Here is a 15,943-nt window from a genome sequence, read left to right as displayed (position 1 = left end):
ATGCTTATGAATAGGACAACGTGTGTGTCCAGAAGACCATATGCATTTTACAACGGAAATCATGCTGTGAAACAGGATTAATAGGAAAGGATCATAAGAAAGAATGTAGTGATAAGATTCCATGAATCTGTAGTGTCTTTGTTATCCTTCCCATTCCTCAGCGCTTGGTTTTCCTCTAGCTAGCTCTTTCACTGAAATTAAATGATTCCACCATTGTTACAACCAAAATAACTCCAGACTGACCTGACCTGGTAAGACCCTGCCTTAGGTTCTCCCTAGGTTAACAATATGTGGAAATAATGTATCTTCATCTCACTTCTTGGCAAGGCATGTAAAAGAGATGTTGAGACAGGGGAGCCTAAACCAACATTTGTGAGTTGAACAGAAACCTAAAAATAAAGGTCACTTCGGCACTTAGAGTGGGTGGATACTTACAAAACACTGTGTACTGTTTTCTGGAAATGTTGATATATACTGGCTAGGGGTTTTTTACATCCATACTAAGGAGGTTTTTCTTCTCACTTTCTTTAGCTCTATTTGAGATTTCAGTATTAAATATTTTATTACTACTTTTACTTTCTATTTTTCAGCATTTGTTGAAGTAGGGGGGTATGATGCTTTCATGAAGAAGTACATGGAATCAATTCCATCCAATATCTCCTATGGGAATATTACAATTAATTCAGAATGCTACACTCCTCGGCAGGATGCCTTTCACATCTTCCGAGATGCCGTCACTGGAGATTTGCCATGGCCAGGGCTCATCTTTGGTCTGAGCATCATTGCTTTGTGGTACTGGTGCACCGATCAGGTAGGGTGGAAGCCACATGCCTTGGAAATGCCAAACACAAAACTCTGCAGTCTAGTGTGATCTAGGGGTGCTCTTCCCCCACTGTAATTCAAAGCTGGGTCACAAAAATGGCAGTTATTTCAGGAATGGTCAGTAACTTCTCAGTTTCTGGTTTCTAAACCCCTTTCACATATAAGAAAATGGAACGGATGTTCTTTCAATTCTTCTTATACACTGTGCCCAGCAGATACTGGGTATAATTCCTGTATGTGACCATGTGTAAAAAGACAGAGAGGCTGTAATGTGAACATTTACTTAGGAAACCATGCATCACATGATACTTGATAGACTGGCTCTAGGTATTATTCCCCATTCCGTAATAGTTTGTTTCATATTTGTGCGGCTTTCATCTTCGCATGCACAGTCTTGGGAGGATGTTCTTTATGTGATGGGTCTTGCAGTCTGGAGACTCTTCCCCAGTCCTCCTTCCTGCTCTCTAAAATCTACCATCCAGTTTCCCTGAGAGGTCACACTGACAAGAGTAGAGGAAAGTGTGCTCCTGTCACTGCGGCATGTGAATGTGTCCAACCTCTAGCAAGTGATCTACCTGCATGCTGAATTGTGAGAAAGATAATCTTCACAATTAGTAAACAAATTAACAAAAACCCCAATGTAATTGAATCTATTCCTCAGGTAAATATTTTATTCCTTTTTGGCTTTTTACTCTGTCTACTTTAAGAACATCTTGTGACAAGAAGTCTTACCTTTTAAACATCCACTGGATAAATATTTTCCTTGGCTTATTTCAAATATATCCTTTGTTTTTCATGTAGTTGTTATTTTTCCTAGTGACAGAAATGGTAAATAGGGTTTTTCACTATCACAGAGGTTAAGAAGTACCAGGTGTCTGGAACTTGGCATGGTGTGTTCATGGAAATGCTGTTCGTGGTTGAGTCATGCGTGTTTGCCATGTCTCATTGACAGGTTATTGTCCAAAGATGTCTCTCTGGCAAGAATATGTCCCATGTGAAGGCCGGTTGTATCATGTGTGGCTACCTGAAACTCTTGCCCATGTTTATTATAGTGATGCCTGGAATGATCAGCCGAATTTTGTATACAGGTATGCATATGTATACAGAAATGCAAATTTCTTCTTGCTGCTTGTATTTTACTGTTAATCTCTCTCAATTTCCTGTTCTCTGTCCCTTCCAAAATACCTGTTAGATTGTCGTTGTCATCCAAATTGTCCAGACAAATGTATGCACAAAACCTAACTAGACTGAAGCCACAGGTCTTCACTTCCTCTTTTCCCTCTTTCTGCTAATGCTATTGCTGTCTATTTTAGGGGAGAGAAATTCCAGTGTCCCTTCCCAGTTGTCTGTCTGTTACAGCCCCGCTCTGGCTGAATGAATGGAAAATGCTGTCTGGGACTGATACTCTGCTGGCATGCAGAGGAAGAGTCACAGACAGCAATATTTTGGGCCATTTGGGTCCCGGTTGCAGTGTGGGGGAGATGCCAATCATCCTTCTTTCTAACCATCGGTGTGTTTAGCAGCAGCCAGAGGAGAGATGTTCAGGTTGAAGGAGGAGGCGTCTTGTGTTCCTCTTCTTGTTTTTCAACTTACTGTCTATGTTGTTCAGTTCTGGTCTGACAAATTAATGCTGACATATTTATCTTTTTTTACCTGTAGCACTTTTCAATATGCTTTTAGAAATGAAAGGAAGGGTAGAGGCTTAGAATCACCTTCCTCCCTGCCAACAGACCTAAGGATGATATCAAGCATGTCAATTCGGTGGTTTGACACAGAGATAAATTTTAGAAGCCTTAGTAATTTAGGAACAATCTGTTGTTTGTATGACCTTCTCTAACCCTGTCTCATTATTCTCTCCTCAGATGTGGTGGCTTGTGTTGTGCCTGAAGTCTGTCAGCAGTACTGTGGCACTGCAGTTGGCTGTACAAATATTGCTTATCCAAAACTAGTAGTAGAGCTTATGCCAGATGGTAAGACACTGTCTGTCTATTTGTTTGTTTTAGGAAAGGTGATGCTGCCAGATGGCAAAAACAGGTGATAGAGGGAACCCAAGTCCCATACATAGTTCAAAAATTCTTGCTAGAACTATGTACTATTAATCAAAGGGGTAGTCTGTATTAGTTGTAGCTGTAGGTCTAGAATAGCTACATGGTGACATCAGCTCTTAGCTGGCAAATACTGGGTGATGAAATGGTAACTGAGCTCCTTTTCTGTGAAGGTAAAAAATAACCTACTTTGCCAATGATTTAGAAAAGACTGTCTCTGTTTCTGATTTCTGAGTTGGAGGCATACACCTGAAGTCCTGCTAAACCCACTGAGGTGAGAGGAAAATATTCTACATAGACACTGTCCCATAGGACACCTGTTCAGTGAGAAAATAAGGTACCGCTCTGGAGAGGACAACGTATACACAGAAGATAAATTTCTGCAGAAAACCACACAGCTAGTTCATCAGGCTGGAAAGACAGATTATGATATTATACAGACCATGGTACTTCCTTGGTATCTTTAGTACTTAACCATCATATTATAACTGTTGTGCATAGTATTACTCAAATGCTACAGTAATTCCCCATACTGTGTTGACTAGATCATACTGTCTGGAAAAGTGCCTTACTCTGATTTTCAAACAGTAAGAGAAACTTTTTTTTTTTTTTTTCCCAAACAGCTGGTTTGCAAATATACTGCAAGCAAGTGAGCACTTGCCTGCAAACAAGAGAAATTATTTTTGTAACTGTTGGGGAAAGTCTGCTTAGTATTTTTTTCTTTTTATTTCAGCATTTAATCAGACAGGATTCACAAAAGAAGTACCTATGGTCTAAAAGCTCAAGAGTTGCCCTGTTACTGCTGTAAATAGCTTTTCCAAAGCTCAGCTGACTTAGTCTGCATTACAAGAGAACATCAGGCAGGCATCAGCACATAAATATGCCAGACACACTCCTAGCAGGCTGGCTGGAAAGGGTCAGACAGCACTGTGGGTGGTGCCACGTGCTGCGACTCTTCATGGAATGCTCATCCCAATTCGCCTATCTTTGTATTTCAGGTCTGCGGGGTCTGATGTTGTCAGTCATGTTGGCCTCCCTTATGAGCTCCCTGACTTCCATTTTTAACAGTGCTAGTACTTTGTTCACTATGGACATTTACACCAAAATTCGGTCGCGACCATCTGAGAAGGAGCTCATGTTAGCTGGAAGGTGAGTGCCGCCGAGAAGCGAGCACTGGCTGCACGGCAGCCTGCAGCCCTCCAAAAGAAGCACTGAGAGCCTGGGTGAAACCCTGCTTTTGCAGGGTGTGGGCAGTGGAAGCAGTGGCCTCCTATGGCCAGACAGGCTGTCCCACCGCACGCTTCCCTTGTGGAAAAACAAAAAAAGGCCGTGCTTCCAATTTATTTGGCCGTGGTGCATGAAGTAGCTGATCTAATTCTCAGCACTTCCTACTGCTATTCAAAGGGAACTATTTAAAAAAAATCTTCACAGGCTTTATGCTACCCCATACTACAGCACTGGTGAACTGGTTCTTCTAGTTGATCTGATATTGATTTGTCTCTAGACTTAACAAGCAAAGGAAAAATGATTTTCTGTGTTTTGACTGCATGTTTAGCTGTATGCTGACCGATATTTGACAGACACAATATCTAACTTGGATTTCTTTTGTTTGTTCAATGGTGATTGGCCATTATAATTGATCTTGCTGGTTGAAATACAAAATGGACATTTAAATTATTGATTAATTGCTGCTGCTTCTTTCTAATAGATACTTCTAAGCAGATGGTTAATTGAATATCTGGCTATGTTTACAGGGCATTTATGTTACTTTTAATTGGCATCAGCATTGCCTGGGTTCCTGTGGTGCAGTCAGCTCAAGGTGGGCAGCTCTTCGATTATATTCAGTCAGTTACTAGCTACCTGGGACCTCCCATTGCTGCTGTCTTCCTGCTTGCTGTCTTCTGCAAGCGGGTCAATGAGGAGGTAAGTACAAATTTGGAAACAGGTACGCTGCATGTTCCTTTAGGCACTGGGAGAACTGCTTTTTTGTTTCAGTGTCTTTTATTAGCAACTTCTTCATTTTTATTTTAATCCTGCTGTAGCCCAGGAATGATTTTGTGTTTCCATATCCCAGGGCCTGAGGTTTCAGAGATGAGTTTGAAAAAGTTCTTTGCTAATCCGATAAATAAACGGCCACCTAGGAATTCCTAGATATCTCTGAAACTTAGGTTATCTATCTCTTTGCCAAGAACTGTGTCAAATGGATAATCTATGGAGACATATTTGCAAGTAATCTTTTAAGATACTAGTCACCAACCTGCTTTACTAAACATACCACCTTTCACCATCCTCTTCACCACCATATATTTCGTCAATGCTCTTTTAAATAAACATACTGTTGTTTCACACATTGTTTCCCAGCCTGGGAATCGCTGATTTTGATTCATAGAGCAGTGGACTGAGAAATATCGTACTTAAGCCTTAGTAAGTAACTCAGAAGGCCTGAGGGCTGTCACACGCTTTGATGGGACCACAGGCCTGTCATGGTAACAGGGGTTTCAGACATTCTGAAAACTCAATATTCAGGAATTCAGTTTCCTTTCTATAATACTGGGAATATCAATACTTTCCTATTGGTCAGGTTTGCTCCAAGGAGGATAAGTTCAATGCGAAAACCTAGAGAGAGAGAGAAGGGTTTTGAATATCACTTAAACTTTTTTCTCACTATTTTCTCTTGAGACCAGTTTGGTGGTTATTTGTGTGTATATTCAAGAAAAGCCTGTTTTATACACAAGGGATGTTTCATTTCCTATCCCAATATGGCTAAGTCTCACAGATGGATTAAATCTTTGTGTCCTTCATGGAAATCTGTCATTGGCTTTAGCTGGAATTTTACCTGAGTAAGAATTCAGTATAGTCTTTGGGGGTTTGTGTATGTTGCACAATTTAAATTTGGGTAAATAAGGAAGACAAGAGTCAAAGCTTCTGAGAATTGGAGCCTTGCATAAGATAAACTCCAATATTGTAATTACTTATATATTTTATCAACATTTCTTGCTCAGAATCAGTCTTCTTTCTGCCAGAAATGGGATTAACTATCTTGTCCTACTCCAAAGCCTTTTTGTAACTTTGACCACTGAATAATTAAAATGGTTTTGTTCTTAAACCCAGCATTAAACCTAAAATATTTTTTAATCAGGATTTATAAATGTGTGTTACCACCATTAGTTTTTCAACTTCACAAATTCAGAGAACAGTTGAGATTGGAAGGCACCTCTGGAATAGTGCAACCCCCCCCCTACTCAAAGTAGGGCTAACAAGAGCAGGATGCTCAGTTCCTTGTCCCGCTGGGTTTTGAGTATCTCCAGGGATGAAGACTCCACAATGTCTCTAGGCAACCTGTTCCAATGTTCAATGCCCCTCACAGTAAAACAAACAAAATTTACCTTTAAACAGAATTTCCCATATTTCAGTTTGTGCCCTGACATACCTATGCTTCTTTTATACTCTGGGCTAGAGTAATACATATCTAGCAGCAAAATATCCACCAAAAGTATTGAGAATAAACTTTTCACTAATTACTAATAGGGTCATTAGAAGATAAACAGATACGTATTCCAGGAGGAATGACACACACTTGCTAGCTGGTTCTGTCATGCTAGAACCATCATGGATTTAGCCCTCAAGGATAAAAAGACGTGAGAACAACACCTGGGATATGTAGTCTGTGGCTGGAGCCTGTCCTGTATAAGGAGTGTGTTATCTGGAGACAGATGAACTTTGAGAAATGAGCTGGTTAAGGTGTCCTCCATATTCCTTCTCTGAGCTGTTGGTCATCATCCGTTTCAGCTGTATTAATACACTGAGCTGTGAATACAGTTGCTGAAAGTATGTGGGTTAAAACCCATGTGCCAAAGCCAATGTCACACATAACTACTTCCGTGTTTCCTCCAGTGACTATTCAGAGCTCAGAGCTTACTCATTTTGATAACTTCTGTCACCTTGTCTGCAGGGTGCCTTCTGGGGCCTGATGGTTGGGCTGCTAGCTGGACTCAGTAGGATGATTGCAGAGTTTGCCTATGGAACTGGCAGCTGTGTGAACCCTTCCAACTGCCCATTCATCATCTGTGGGATTCACTACCTTTATTTTGCGATGATTCTTTTTGGGGTTTCTGCCATCGTCATCCTGGGAGTCTCCTTCATGACTAAGCCCATTCCTGATGTACATGTGAGTAATACTGCAGTCCTGCTCCTCAAGAAAAGGAACCCAATGAAACCACTAGTTTGAAACACTGGTACTTGGTATATCACCTCCTGACATTCCAGCTACCCACATCATATAGTCCTTGCAAGAAAGCAAAGGAAATAGTCTTCATTTATCTGTCACAAATCTTCAGTGACTCCTAATAATCTTAGACGTTGACCAAACAGATATTTGGGGTGCCACGGTCTTACAGCTTGTTCATGTACTGGCCAGACTGATTTGCCTCTGTGTGGTAAGGCTGTAGATTTATACGCTCATTTTGTTTTGTGGCAGCTTTACCGCTTGTGCTGGTCTTTGCGGAACAGCAAAGAAGAACGTATTGATCTTGATGCAGATGAAGAGCAGGACAAAGCTGATGAAAAAGATGAGGAATCAGGTAACTGTTGAATATCTACAGATTCTATCAATATATCTGAGTATTCCTATTTCATTCCTGAAGAAACATGCTTGTTACTCAAAGACATCCTCCCTCCCTGCCAACAACAAAGCCTCCAACCCCGCATATTTTAATGGCTAGTAAACTGCCTTTTACCAATCTATCAAGCTTAGTGTAAATCAGAAGTGAAGTGGGTTTGAAGGGAGAAAATCTTGTTCTCTAGGTAGCTAGGTGGCAGTTCTGGGACTAAAGCAATGGAGATGCTTTAGGTCTGAGGTGGTGTGCACTGGCAGAACTGCATGCGACTCTAGCACCTGGCGTGAAACGATGAGAATTCACTGGGAAATAGTGGGTGGTGGCCAGGATTGAAGGACCAAGGATCTGGTGCAAAGTGCCATGATAGCAAATTGCCAGACATCCATCTGGGTAAACCCACCTCCCCTCTTTGCTGGGTTTCTGGTTCTGCTTCCACGTTCCTTTTCATAAGTATCTTCAAATTAATTTATTTGTCTTTTAATTAAAAGTGTAGAAAGTATTGAAAAAATGGAGTTAGAGTTTGCAGCATGGTTTGCTTTTGTGATACCAGACCAAGTCTGTAGGCTGCAAAAGGCGCAAGTGTCTTCTGCAGAAGGCTCTCTTGCAGCATGTAGAAAATCACTCTTTTTCCAGGTGAGCTGTGAAAACATGATATTAACTTGTTTCTGGTACTGCCTTGTACTGAAATGTTTCCATGTAACTGTAACCATAAATCAGAACTGCTATATTAAATATATGAATGTCTTTAGTCACAGAGATATTCTAGCACATGCAGTGGCCCATGCTTACATTTCATGACCAGTGTGTTATTCCTTCCAGTTAATGAGGAAAGTGAAGAAGAACCGGGATGCTTTAGGAAAGCGTACAACTGGTTCTGTGGCTTAGATCAACAAAAAGGACCCAAACTGAGCAAGGAGGAAGAAGAAGCACTGAAGAAGAAATTGACAGACACAAGCGAAGTGCCACTTTGGAGAAATGTTGTGAATATCAATGGCATCATCCTGTTGGCTGTGGCTGTATTTTGCCATGCCTTCTTTGCATAAACCTCTGATTACATTTCTGAAATTGTACTGTATTGTCAAGCAAAACCAATGATGGGTAGATTTACAGTTAGATACACTTAGTATTTTCATTGTCTACATTTGGAAAAAAATCAGGGTGATTTTCTCGCTGATTTTGTGACCATAATTTCAACAATTTAAAGATGAAGGCTACTGGGATTTCAAGAGAGAGAATTTGTGTTTAGATGTTGAATCAATCCGGGGATAATTGAAGTTCAGGATTTCCATCCAATATTCTCTCTACTTGTGATACATTTCATATTTTAGGTTCAGAACAAGGCTGCATGAGCCGTATTTCATACCAGGGTTTGTGAACTACCTTTTAGGGTTGATGATACTAGTTTGATTTTTAACCCTTCTTCTTCTCCTCATTCAAATTCCTTTTTCCTTTGGATACGATAATTTGATTACGAAACCCCCACAACAACTGAGGGATCATATGAATGCAAATTAAAAAATCACTTTTGTTCCCTCCAAGCATGAGGTATCTTACGTAAAGGATTTATGTATATTTGATGTATTTGACACTATATCTAACTTAACATTATCACTTTTTCCCCCTTTTCCTCGCTTTGCATTGGATTGTGTTTCTCAGTAATCAGCAGAACACTAACCATCTCAGTTGATTGCATTTTGAAATTAGGGAAAACTTGTCTCAATGATCCTAATAAGAATTCTGCTTACGATAGGTTCTCTGTTTAAGGTTAACTTTGAAAGGTCCCCCTCTCTTTATATTTTAATATGTATCGTTACTTGAATGTGAAGCTTTTTTATACAAAACACATATATTATATATACACACACAATAGATATATATATATGCACTATATATATTATATATATTTGAAATACATATGTATGTGTGTGTGTATATATATTTATTTCTTACTGATCAATTCCCATCTTGGTATGTCAAAGTGAATGTCTGCGCGCAGTTACTAGGACCTCTTTCTTCCTGGTGGGGTTGGTGTCAATGTATCGCCTACAGACTGTACTACAGAACAATCCACGCACATGGCTAGAAGTTCAAAGCATCGGAATGCCGGCTGTGCATTTTTCTTTCAAGCACATTTGAGGGCTCTGTACTGCTTTTCTGCAAAGCTGTCATCTTTCTTCTGAGGATTTAATTGTGAAATGGAATTCATGCTGTGTGACAGTATGAGTTAACAGTTCATGAAGGAGAATAGTCACAGCTGTGGGATATCAGCTAAACCAGTCTGATTGTCTCCACTTGGTAAGTTTGATACCAGCTGGAGATACTGGAAAAGATAGATTTAACACTTCAAAGCAAAAAGCAATAGACCTTCTTATCATGTAATTCAGCTTCCTGGGGAACCAAGACACTGCTGTAGTTGAGCTGCACCACAATTCCTTGTTCCTGTTGCACACCTATCATGGGATGCTGCGTTGTCTCAAAGCATTTCAGTGCAACTCTACACCAAGATGCACCAGACTTGCAATAAGTGCATTGAAGTACGAAGCCTGTGTAGTCCCTCTGTGTGTGCTACGCCACGCTGCTGCTAGCTCCTGCAGCTTTAATCACTCACTGCATCATTTTCTGACAGTACCTTTTCTTCATTTGGATCTAAACCAGAATGCTCCGGATTCTAGTAGAATTGCTGCTCTTCAGTGTAATCCCTGCAGTATACTGAAAGGTTTTGCTTAGGCCAAATCAATACACATATAAATACCAGTGCAAAATTTTTTCTTACAGTGAAAAGAGTGTTTTAAAGACCATGGTATTAATTATATTTAATGGGCTATGAAGACTTGTATGTATTAAAGTATTTGTATATTTTGAAGTATTTGGTGTTCACAGAATGGTGGGATTTTTATGTAATATGATGGAAGACAAACTTAATTTTCTGTCTAGGTTTTGGCTCTGGGTAGTAGTAATGTATGACAGGCAAACAAGACTTTAATGGGGATTGCCCAGATCCCTCTTTGTCATGTTTTGTTACAAAAAGAAAAATATAGTGGAATTATACAGCCATTTAGATAAAGAAATAGCACAAATGGTTTGCTGGGAGGCTGAGCAACCTTTATACAACCTCTTGGTTAATCAGGCACTGTCACTTCATTTCCCTTCCCAGGATTAAAGAATTTTGCAAAACTAACTCAGTTTCCCAGGGACATTCACTGTTTGTCCTCAGCAACCTGTTTTCATTCCGGTCTGAAAACTGGATGTTGTAGATCGAATGTATACATAAAGTTTGGTTGCTGCTTAGAGTACCTCTCTAATTTTGTAGAATTTCATAGAAAAATTGCCTGATATTGTGGACAGCTGATAGAACTTTGTGTTTAGATTAACAGTTAAATGCTACCTCAGTTGGTGGCTATTGCTTTCAAGGGGAGTTTCATGATCTTGAGGAAGAGAGTGACCTTTTTTCAGTTCTCAGGGGAGCTCTGCCCATGTGGCAGCTACTGTTGTGTGACACTGTTAGACAAAACCTGAAAAGAAGCTCACACTGTCCTGGGCATTCTCATGCTTTAGACACGGGAACAGTGAGCACATGCTTCTTCCCCATGTTTGAAATGCTGCTGGTTTGTGGAGAGGCCCCAGACATACCTCTGGCTAATAGCACAATGGATGTGCATGGCCTGTACAGCACAGTACAACTGTTTTAGGCGATCCTGAGACATCCCAGCTTATTCTGTCAAGTAGGATACAGGGTTACAGCTTATTTTAGTGGATTTAGTTAGAGATACTTAATTACTTCAAATGAACTGCACAAAATAAAATACAATAAAATTTAAAAATTCACCTGGTAGTACTGTAAGGCAATTATAACGCTGATCCATAAAGAGCACACACTAAACAAGTCAGAACTTCCATTTAAGGATTACTACGTAATTTCAGGCCAAGTCCTGACAAAGGGTAACCACGCTTCATTTATGTTTTCATTTTTCTGTGTCACCCCATAACAAATGTATCCAAGTTTCTCGCATCATCATATTGATGGTCACAAGAACACTGTTTTTAGAACTCAGAATTTGGTTTTATGCTTATTTGTTATTGAAAAAGCTTATGCACTGAAATTCTGGGGCAGGAAAGGTCTGTGGCTTAATTTGGAGTACTTCTGCAGCAACCAGGGTTTGGTTTTAACCAAAATGTCTGTCCATGGTGAATTAGGATATAGCACAAGGCTGAATTCTTCAGGTGCAGGTGGCCATTGTGATCAGAGTACCATCAGCAGCTGCAACTGCTAATTGGCTCAACTGCTCAGATCACTTTCTTAATTGACAAAATTAGGAATGTTTATATGAAGTAAAAGCTGACACAAAGATGAGGAGTAAAGTAGAATGATAAATACATGCATCACCAGTGGTGACTGGCATTTGGCAGAAAAGCTACAGAGCCTTGGTTATTGTCTTTGAAGACCACTTGAATTCACTGGTTTGAAGCCCTGAGCTGGAGGAGAGTTTAAGGGTGATGTTCCTGGGGCCAGACTGTCACACTGTGCAGACAAGGGTTGTTCACAAGCCGCGGGGTCACAGCAAAGCTCTTCTAAGGGAGGCTGCCAGGTTTTTAAAATTTATGTAATGCTCCTGTGTCCTAGCTGCAGGTGTCTGTGTCCTGCACCTGTGGTGTTACTATGTGGTAGCGAGAAAGCGAGGGAAGAGAGCAGTGATTAGGGAGAGCTTCCCTTCTGTTTGACTTAAACTACAGTATCACTGATTTAACCACAGAGGGCGACACATCATTGAAAAAGATAAGAAATGTAAAAACACCCCGTTTTTTACTTAATGATTCATGGTATTTTTTCACGGAGTGTGCATCGCAGGTCTGTGCTAGAGAACTAGATGGAGTAAACCCACACTCCCTCCGATATCTGCTAGCTGTTCTGATGACAGACAGTATAACCAGCACCAGTGCCTCAGGTGATTGCCCTTCTTATTAACAAAATTGGTTGCGCTTTTTTGTCCTGCCCGAGGAACACTCAGTCTTGTTACCTATCACAGGAAGCTGTGAAAAGGAATTCCCCTGGAGCTCTTGTGTCCACCCTCTCCTCACCTGGTAGCGCTGAAGGCTAGAGCAGCTCTGCCTGCCTGTACCAGCAGCTCCTCTACTTTTCTTAAGGTATCTGGAAGAACTTCAAGCTGAGGTAAGCATGAGCCATTCTTACTCTGTGCAGCATTTTTATTTATGGTATCAGGGCCTATGACTTTAACAACTTTGCTTGTATTCAAAGTACCTAAACAAATTCTCAGAAGGGTCTTCATTCATTGAAATTGCAAATTTTGTCCTGTTAAGAATAGCTCCGGTGCTTGAACTTTTCAGCCTGTTAGTTTTGTGTGTAGCCACAGAAAAGATATTCTGCTTTTCTGGTTTAATATAATTAGCCAAATTTGACTTTCCCAGAATCTTTATTTTGTCCTTAGACAAATCTCTCACTTCTATGCATTTTTAATATGATTATTATTTTAAAAATAGAAAACATAGCGGTGGGAAGCAAAAATACTCCCTGCTTTGGAACATGAAGAGACAGAATTAAAAGCTGCCACTTTCTAGAGCATGACAGGATGGTTTCCAACTCCTGAACTTCTGAAAGCAAATGGGGACAGGGAAATGAGTTTGTAGTTGTAAGAACAAAGAGCTGTAATAGTCTTAACCTTCTGGAAGCAGTTAGAAAAAACTAATGTAAACCTTTGTGCATTCAAAATGAGCTCTGTCTGGGTGGGACACAGGGTTTATATGAGGAGGTCTTGTTTCCCATGAATGCAGCTCTCTTGTCTTCTGGTATCGTGGAGAACTGTTAGGCAGCTGATTTGAAAACTTGGTCTGTGCAGAGTGTAACTGCATTAATTTCAGTATTGACCTAGGACCACGTTAATTATGTCATTGTTGGCTTCAGGCTAAAAAGATAAATCATTTTTCATTGATGTCAAAAATCTAATGGTGCTAATGTCATTGTAGCACAGAGCGCTGTGGAGCACATAGTGCTAAAACCAGAGACTTGCTGTACACACAGCATTTCTTTTGAAACAATGAGATTAATTATAGTGTATGAAGAATGCCAGATCCTGACATGTTAATTTAAGTATTTGTAATGTGTATGAAGCAATTCAAAAGGATTTTTAGCGTTTCGGTGACCAAGTCTGTGGCAGCTTTATTATGGAGTATACTTGACTGAAAGCTAAGTCAGTCCAAGGGGAAGCATTCATCAGCTGTGTTTCTTTGATCCAGCTAATTGTTTTACTGATACCTAGAGTGCTAATTAATTTCCTAGCCTCACAAATCAGGAGCCATTGTCTCTCGTTCCAAAGTGGGAAGTTAGCTACAGCTAGCCAAGGCTCTCCCCATATGCGTTAACATTTCAGTACTTACCCTGGTCCTTAGCTGCATGTTGAATGAACGTTCGATACCAAGACAATGGCAGAGCCTGCGAGCGTGTCTCTAGGATGAAATCTGTGGCACGGGTCAGAGAACATGTCCTAATTTGAGGAAGGAGAGAATGCCCCAAGAAAACCATCAATACTGCAGGTTTCCATTTAGCATCATGTAGCATCAGCGTTGTCATCTTGTTGGTGAAGTTCATGGGAAGCATGACCCGAACTGCTCCTGCTCTTGGACTTGCTAGGACAGGTGACCTTTTCTTTTTATCCGAATGTCAGTACAAGAAGACTTTAAGGATGCATTTTTTGTTTTGTGCACGGTCTTAAGGGCAACACTGTACTCAGCAGTTAACTAGTAACTGACAGAAGTCAAAATACTGCTAAGGCCAAAGGATATCTTGGCTGAACTCCAGCCTGATCTATAAATCACTGTTACTGTAACTTCAGTACATCTTGTTCTCCTTTGTTTCAAGACTTGGTGTACCTCAGAAGAAAATCCTTAATCATAAGGATTTATGAAAATTAATTAAATGATTATTTGCTAAATTATAGAATCAAAGGCAGTTTGAGTAAGAGTACTGAGAATTCCCAACATAAAAATCCAGGCTTGTGCTGTATATTCTCTACTCAATTCTTTTTAATCTACAATTTCTGTTCGTGCTGCTGGGTTGGTTTTTGTCTCTCCTCCATGTATTTTGGGCCAACTTGGATATTTCCTTTTTTTCCCCATCAGTTTCTCTATTTGTGAAAACTTTTTCAAGGACTTATTCTTGATTCCTTTGATTTCCCAACTACTATTTCAGAGCTGTAATCTCCCATCCTACACTCACTGTTTTAATAGCGGAATTCAGAAAGACACTGAAACATACCCTAAAAAATTACTAGACAACTCAGTAACAACATTGGTAGATCATGTTGATATCTACATGCTGGTTTTATGCCTTGTTAATAAATATATGGGTAGCCTATAGTATAAACCTTATAGAATTATATTTCTTCCTTTTTTGTTGTGTCTTCTAATAAAACAGGGTATGTTTTTTCCTGCAAAATAACAAAAAGAAAGTGTGTCATTTTCCTGGAGGAAAAAACCCCCACATCAAGTTAGGGATTTTAACTATTGACTGATTTAAATTATATTTGAGAGCTCAAAGGTCTTTATGAAGAATGTGAAGGGTCATTTCAGGTGTCGAATTGTGGCTGAGAAACTCATTTTAGGAAGGAGATTTAGGAATCAACATATTACTGTGGAAGCTATTATGCGTTGTGTTTTAATATACCCTGAAAAATGATTTTGTAGAATAAAACCTTAGATCTCAATTCAGGTTCCGTATGGTCAGGATTACAAAGGAGATAGTGTAATATTCTCTGTGATATCAGGTAGATCTGTGCACCTTCCCTTGTGAAACATCCCGTGCTTGTGCTGTGCACTCCTGCACTGGCCTCCTGCAGTGTAACCCAGTATGAGACACCAAATGTTTGGACACCAAGATAATACAGCTCTGGAAATGCCACAGATTACAAAAGAGCGTTCTGCAACAAATAGGATTATTTCTGCACTAGCTCATGATCTCTGTAGCATCCTTTGCTTCACACAGGCTGTGTAACCCTGACACCGTGGTCATATGTTGTGCTGTGCTCCTGCAAATGTTTATCATCTGCAGTCCTTCCAGTAAATTGCAGCAAACTGCACCATGCCAGAGCATGTGAATTTGAATTATAATATCTGCAACCTTTTCATCAGTAAATGCAGCTTTATAAGTAAAAAAAATAATTAATAATGGTTCATGGCTATTCTATATGCAGTCTTTGCATTCCAATGTTTATATAGGCAATACCTGGTCAATACAGCCCAATGGAATTACTGTTGCGATTGAAATGTCTTGTCAGATATAATAATGCCAAAGACTTGCTGAGAGAAAAGCTGACATGTAGAAGCGGTACCACTCTCACCTGTACTTCAGAGTTCAATTAAGACTTTGGTCCATTTTTATATTGTGCATGTACGTAAGACAAGAACATTGATACCATATAGAGCCTTATTTGGAAACAGTTTATATTGTCT

The 15,943-nt window shown here is 39.9% G+C and overlaps 1 protein-coding gene across 1 annotated transcript in view; it reads left to right on the top strand.

Annotated features, from left to right (window-relative positions):
• The window catches only part of SLC5A1 (solute carrier family 5 member 1), a 30,225-nt gene extending 19,914 nt beyond the window's left edge, over positions 1-10,311 (top strand). Inside the window, exons 8-15 of the mRNA XM_040604588.1 lie at positions 591-811; positions 1,775-1,910; positions 2,685-2,792; positions 3,866-4,016; positions 4,622-4,790; positions 6,820-7,035; positions 7,345-7,447; positions 8,303-10,311. Coding sequence (XP_040460522.1) covers positions 591-811; positions 1,775-1,910; positions 2,685-2,792; positions 3,866-4,016; positions 4,622-4,790; positions 6,820-7,035; positions 7,345-7,447; positions 8,303-8,526 — 1,328 coding nt within the window. The 3' untranslated portion in view covers positions 8,527-10,311. The remainder of the gene's footprint in view (positions 1-590; positions 812-1,774; positions 1,911-2,684; positions 2,793-3,865; positions 4,017-4,621; positions 4,791-6,819; positions 7,036-7,344; positions 7,448-8,302) is intronic.
• The last annotated feature ends 5,632 nt before the right edge of the window (positions 10,312-15,943 follow it).

The sequence above is a fragment of the Falco naumanni genome, chromosome 1, assembly GCF_017639655.2.
Source record: "Falco naumanni isolate bFalNau1 chromosome 1, bFalNau1.pat, whole genome shotgun sequence".
NCBI classification, from domain to species: domain Eukaryota; kingdom Metazoa; phylum Chordata; class Aves; order Falconiformes; family Falconidae; genus Falco; species Falco naumanni.
The sequence above is the reverse complement of the archived record's forward strand: the minus strand, read 5'-3'. Positions and strand labels throughout refer to the sequence as shown.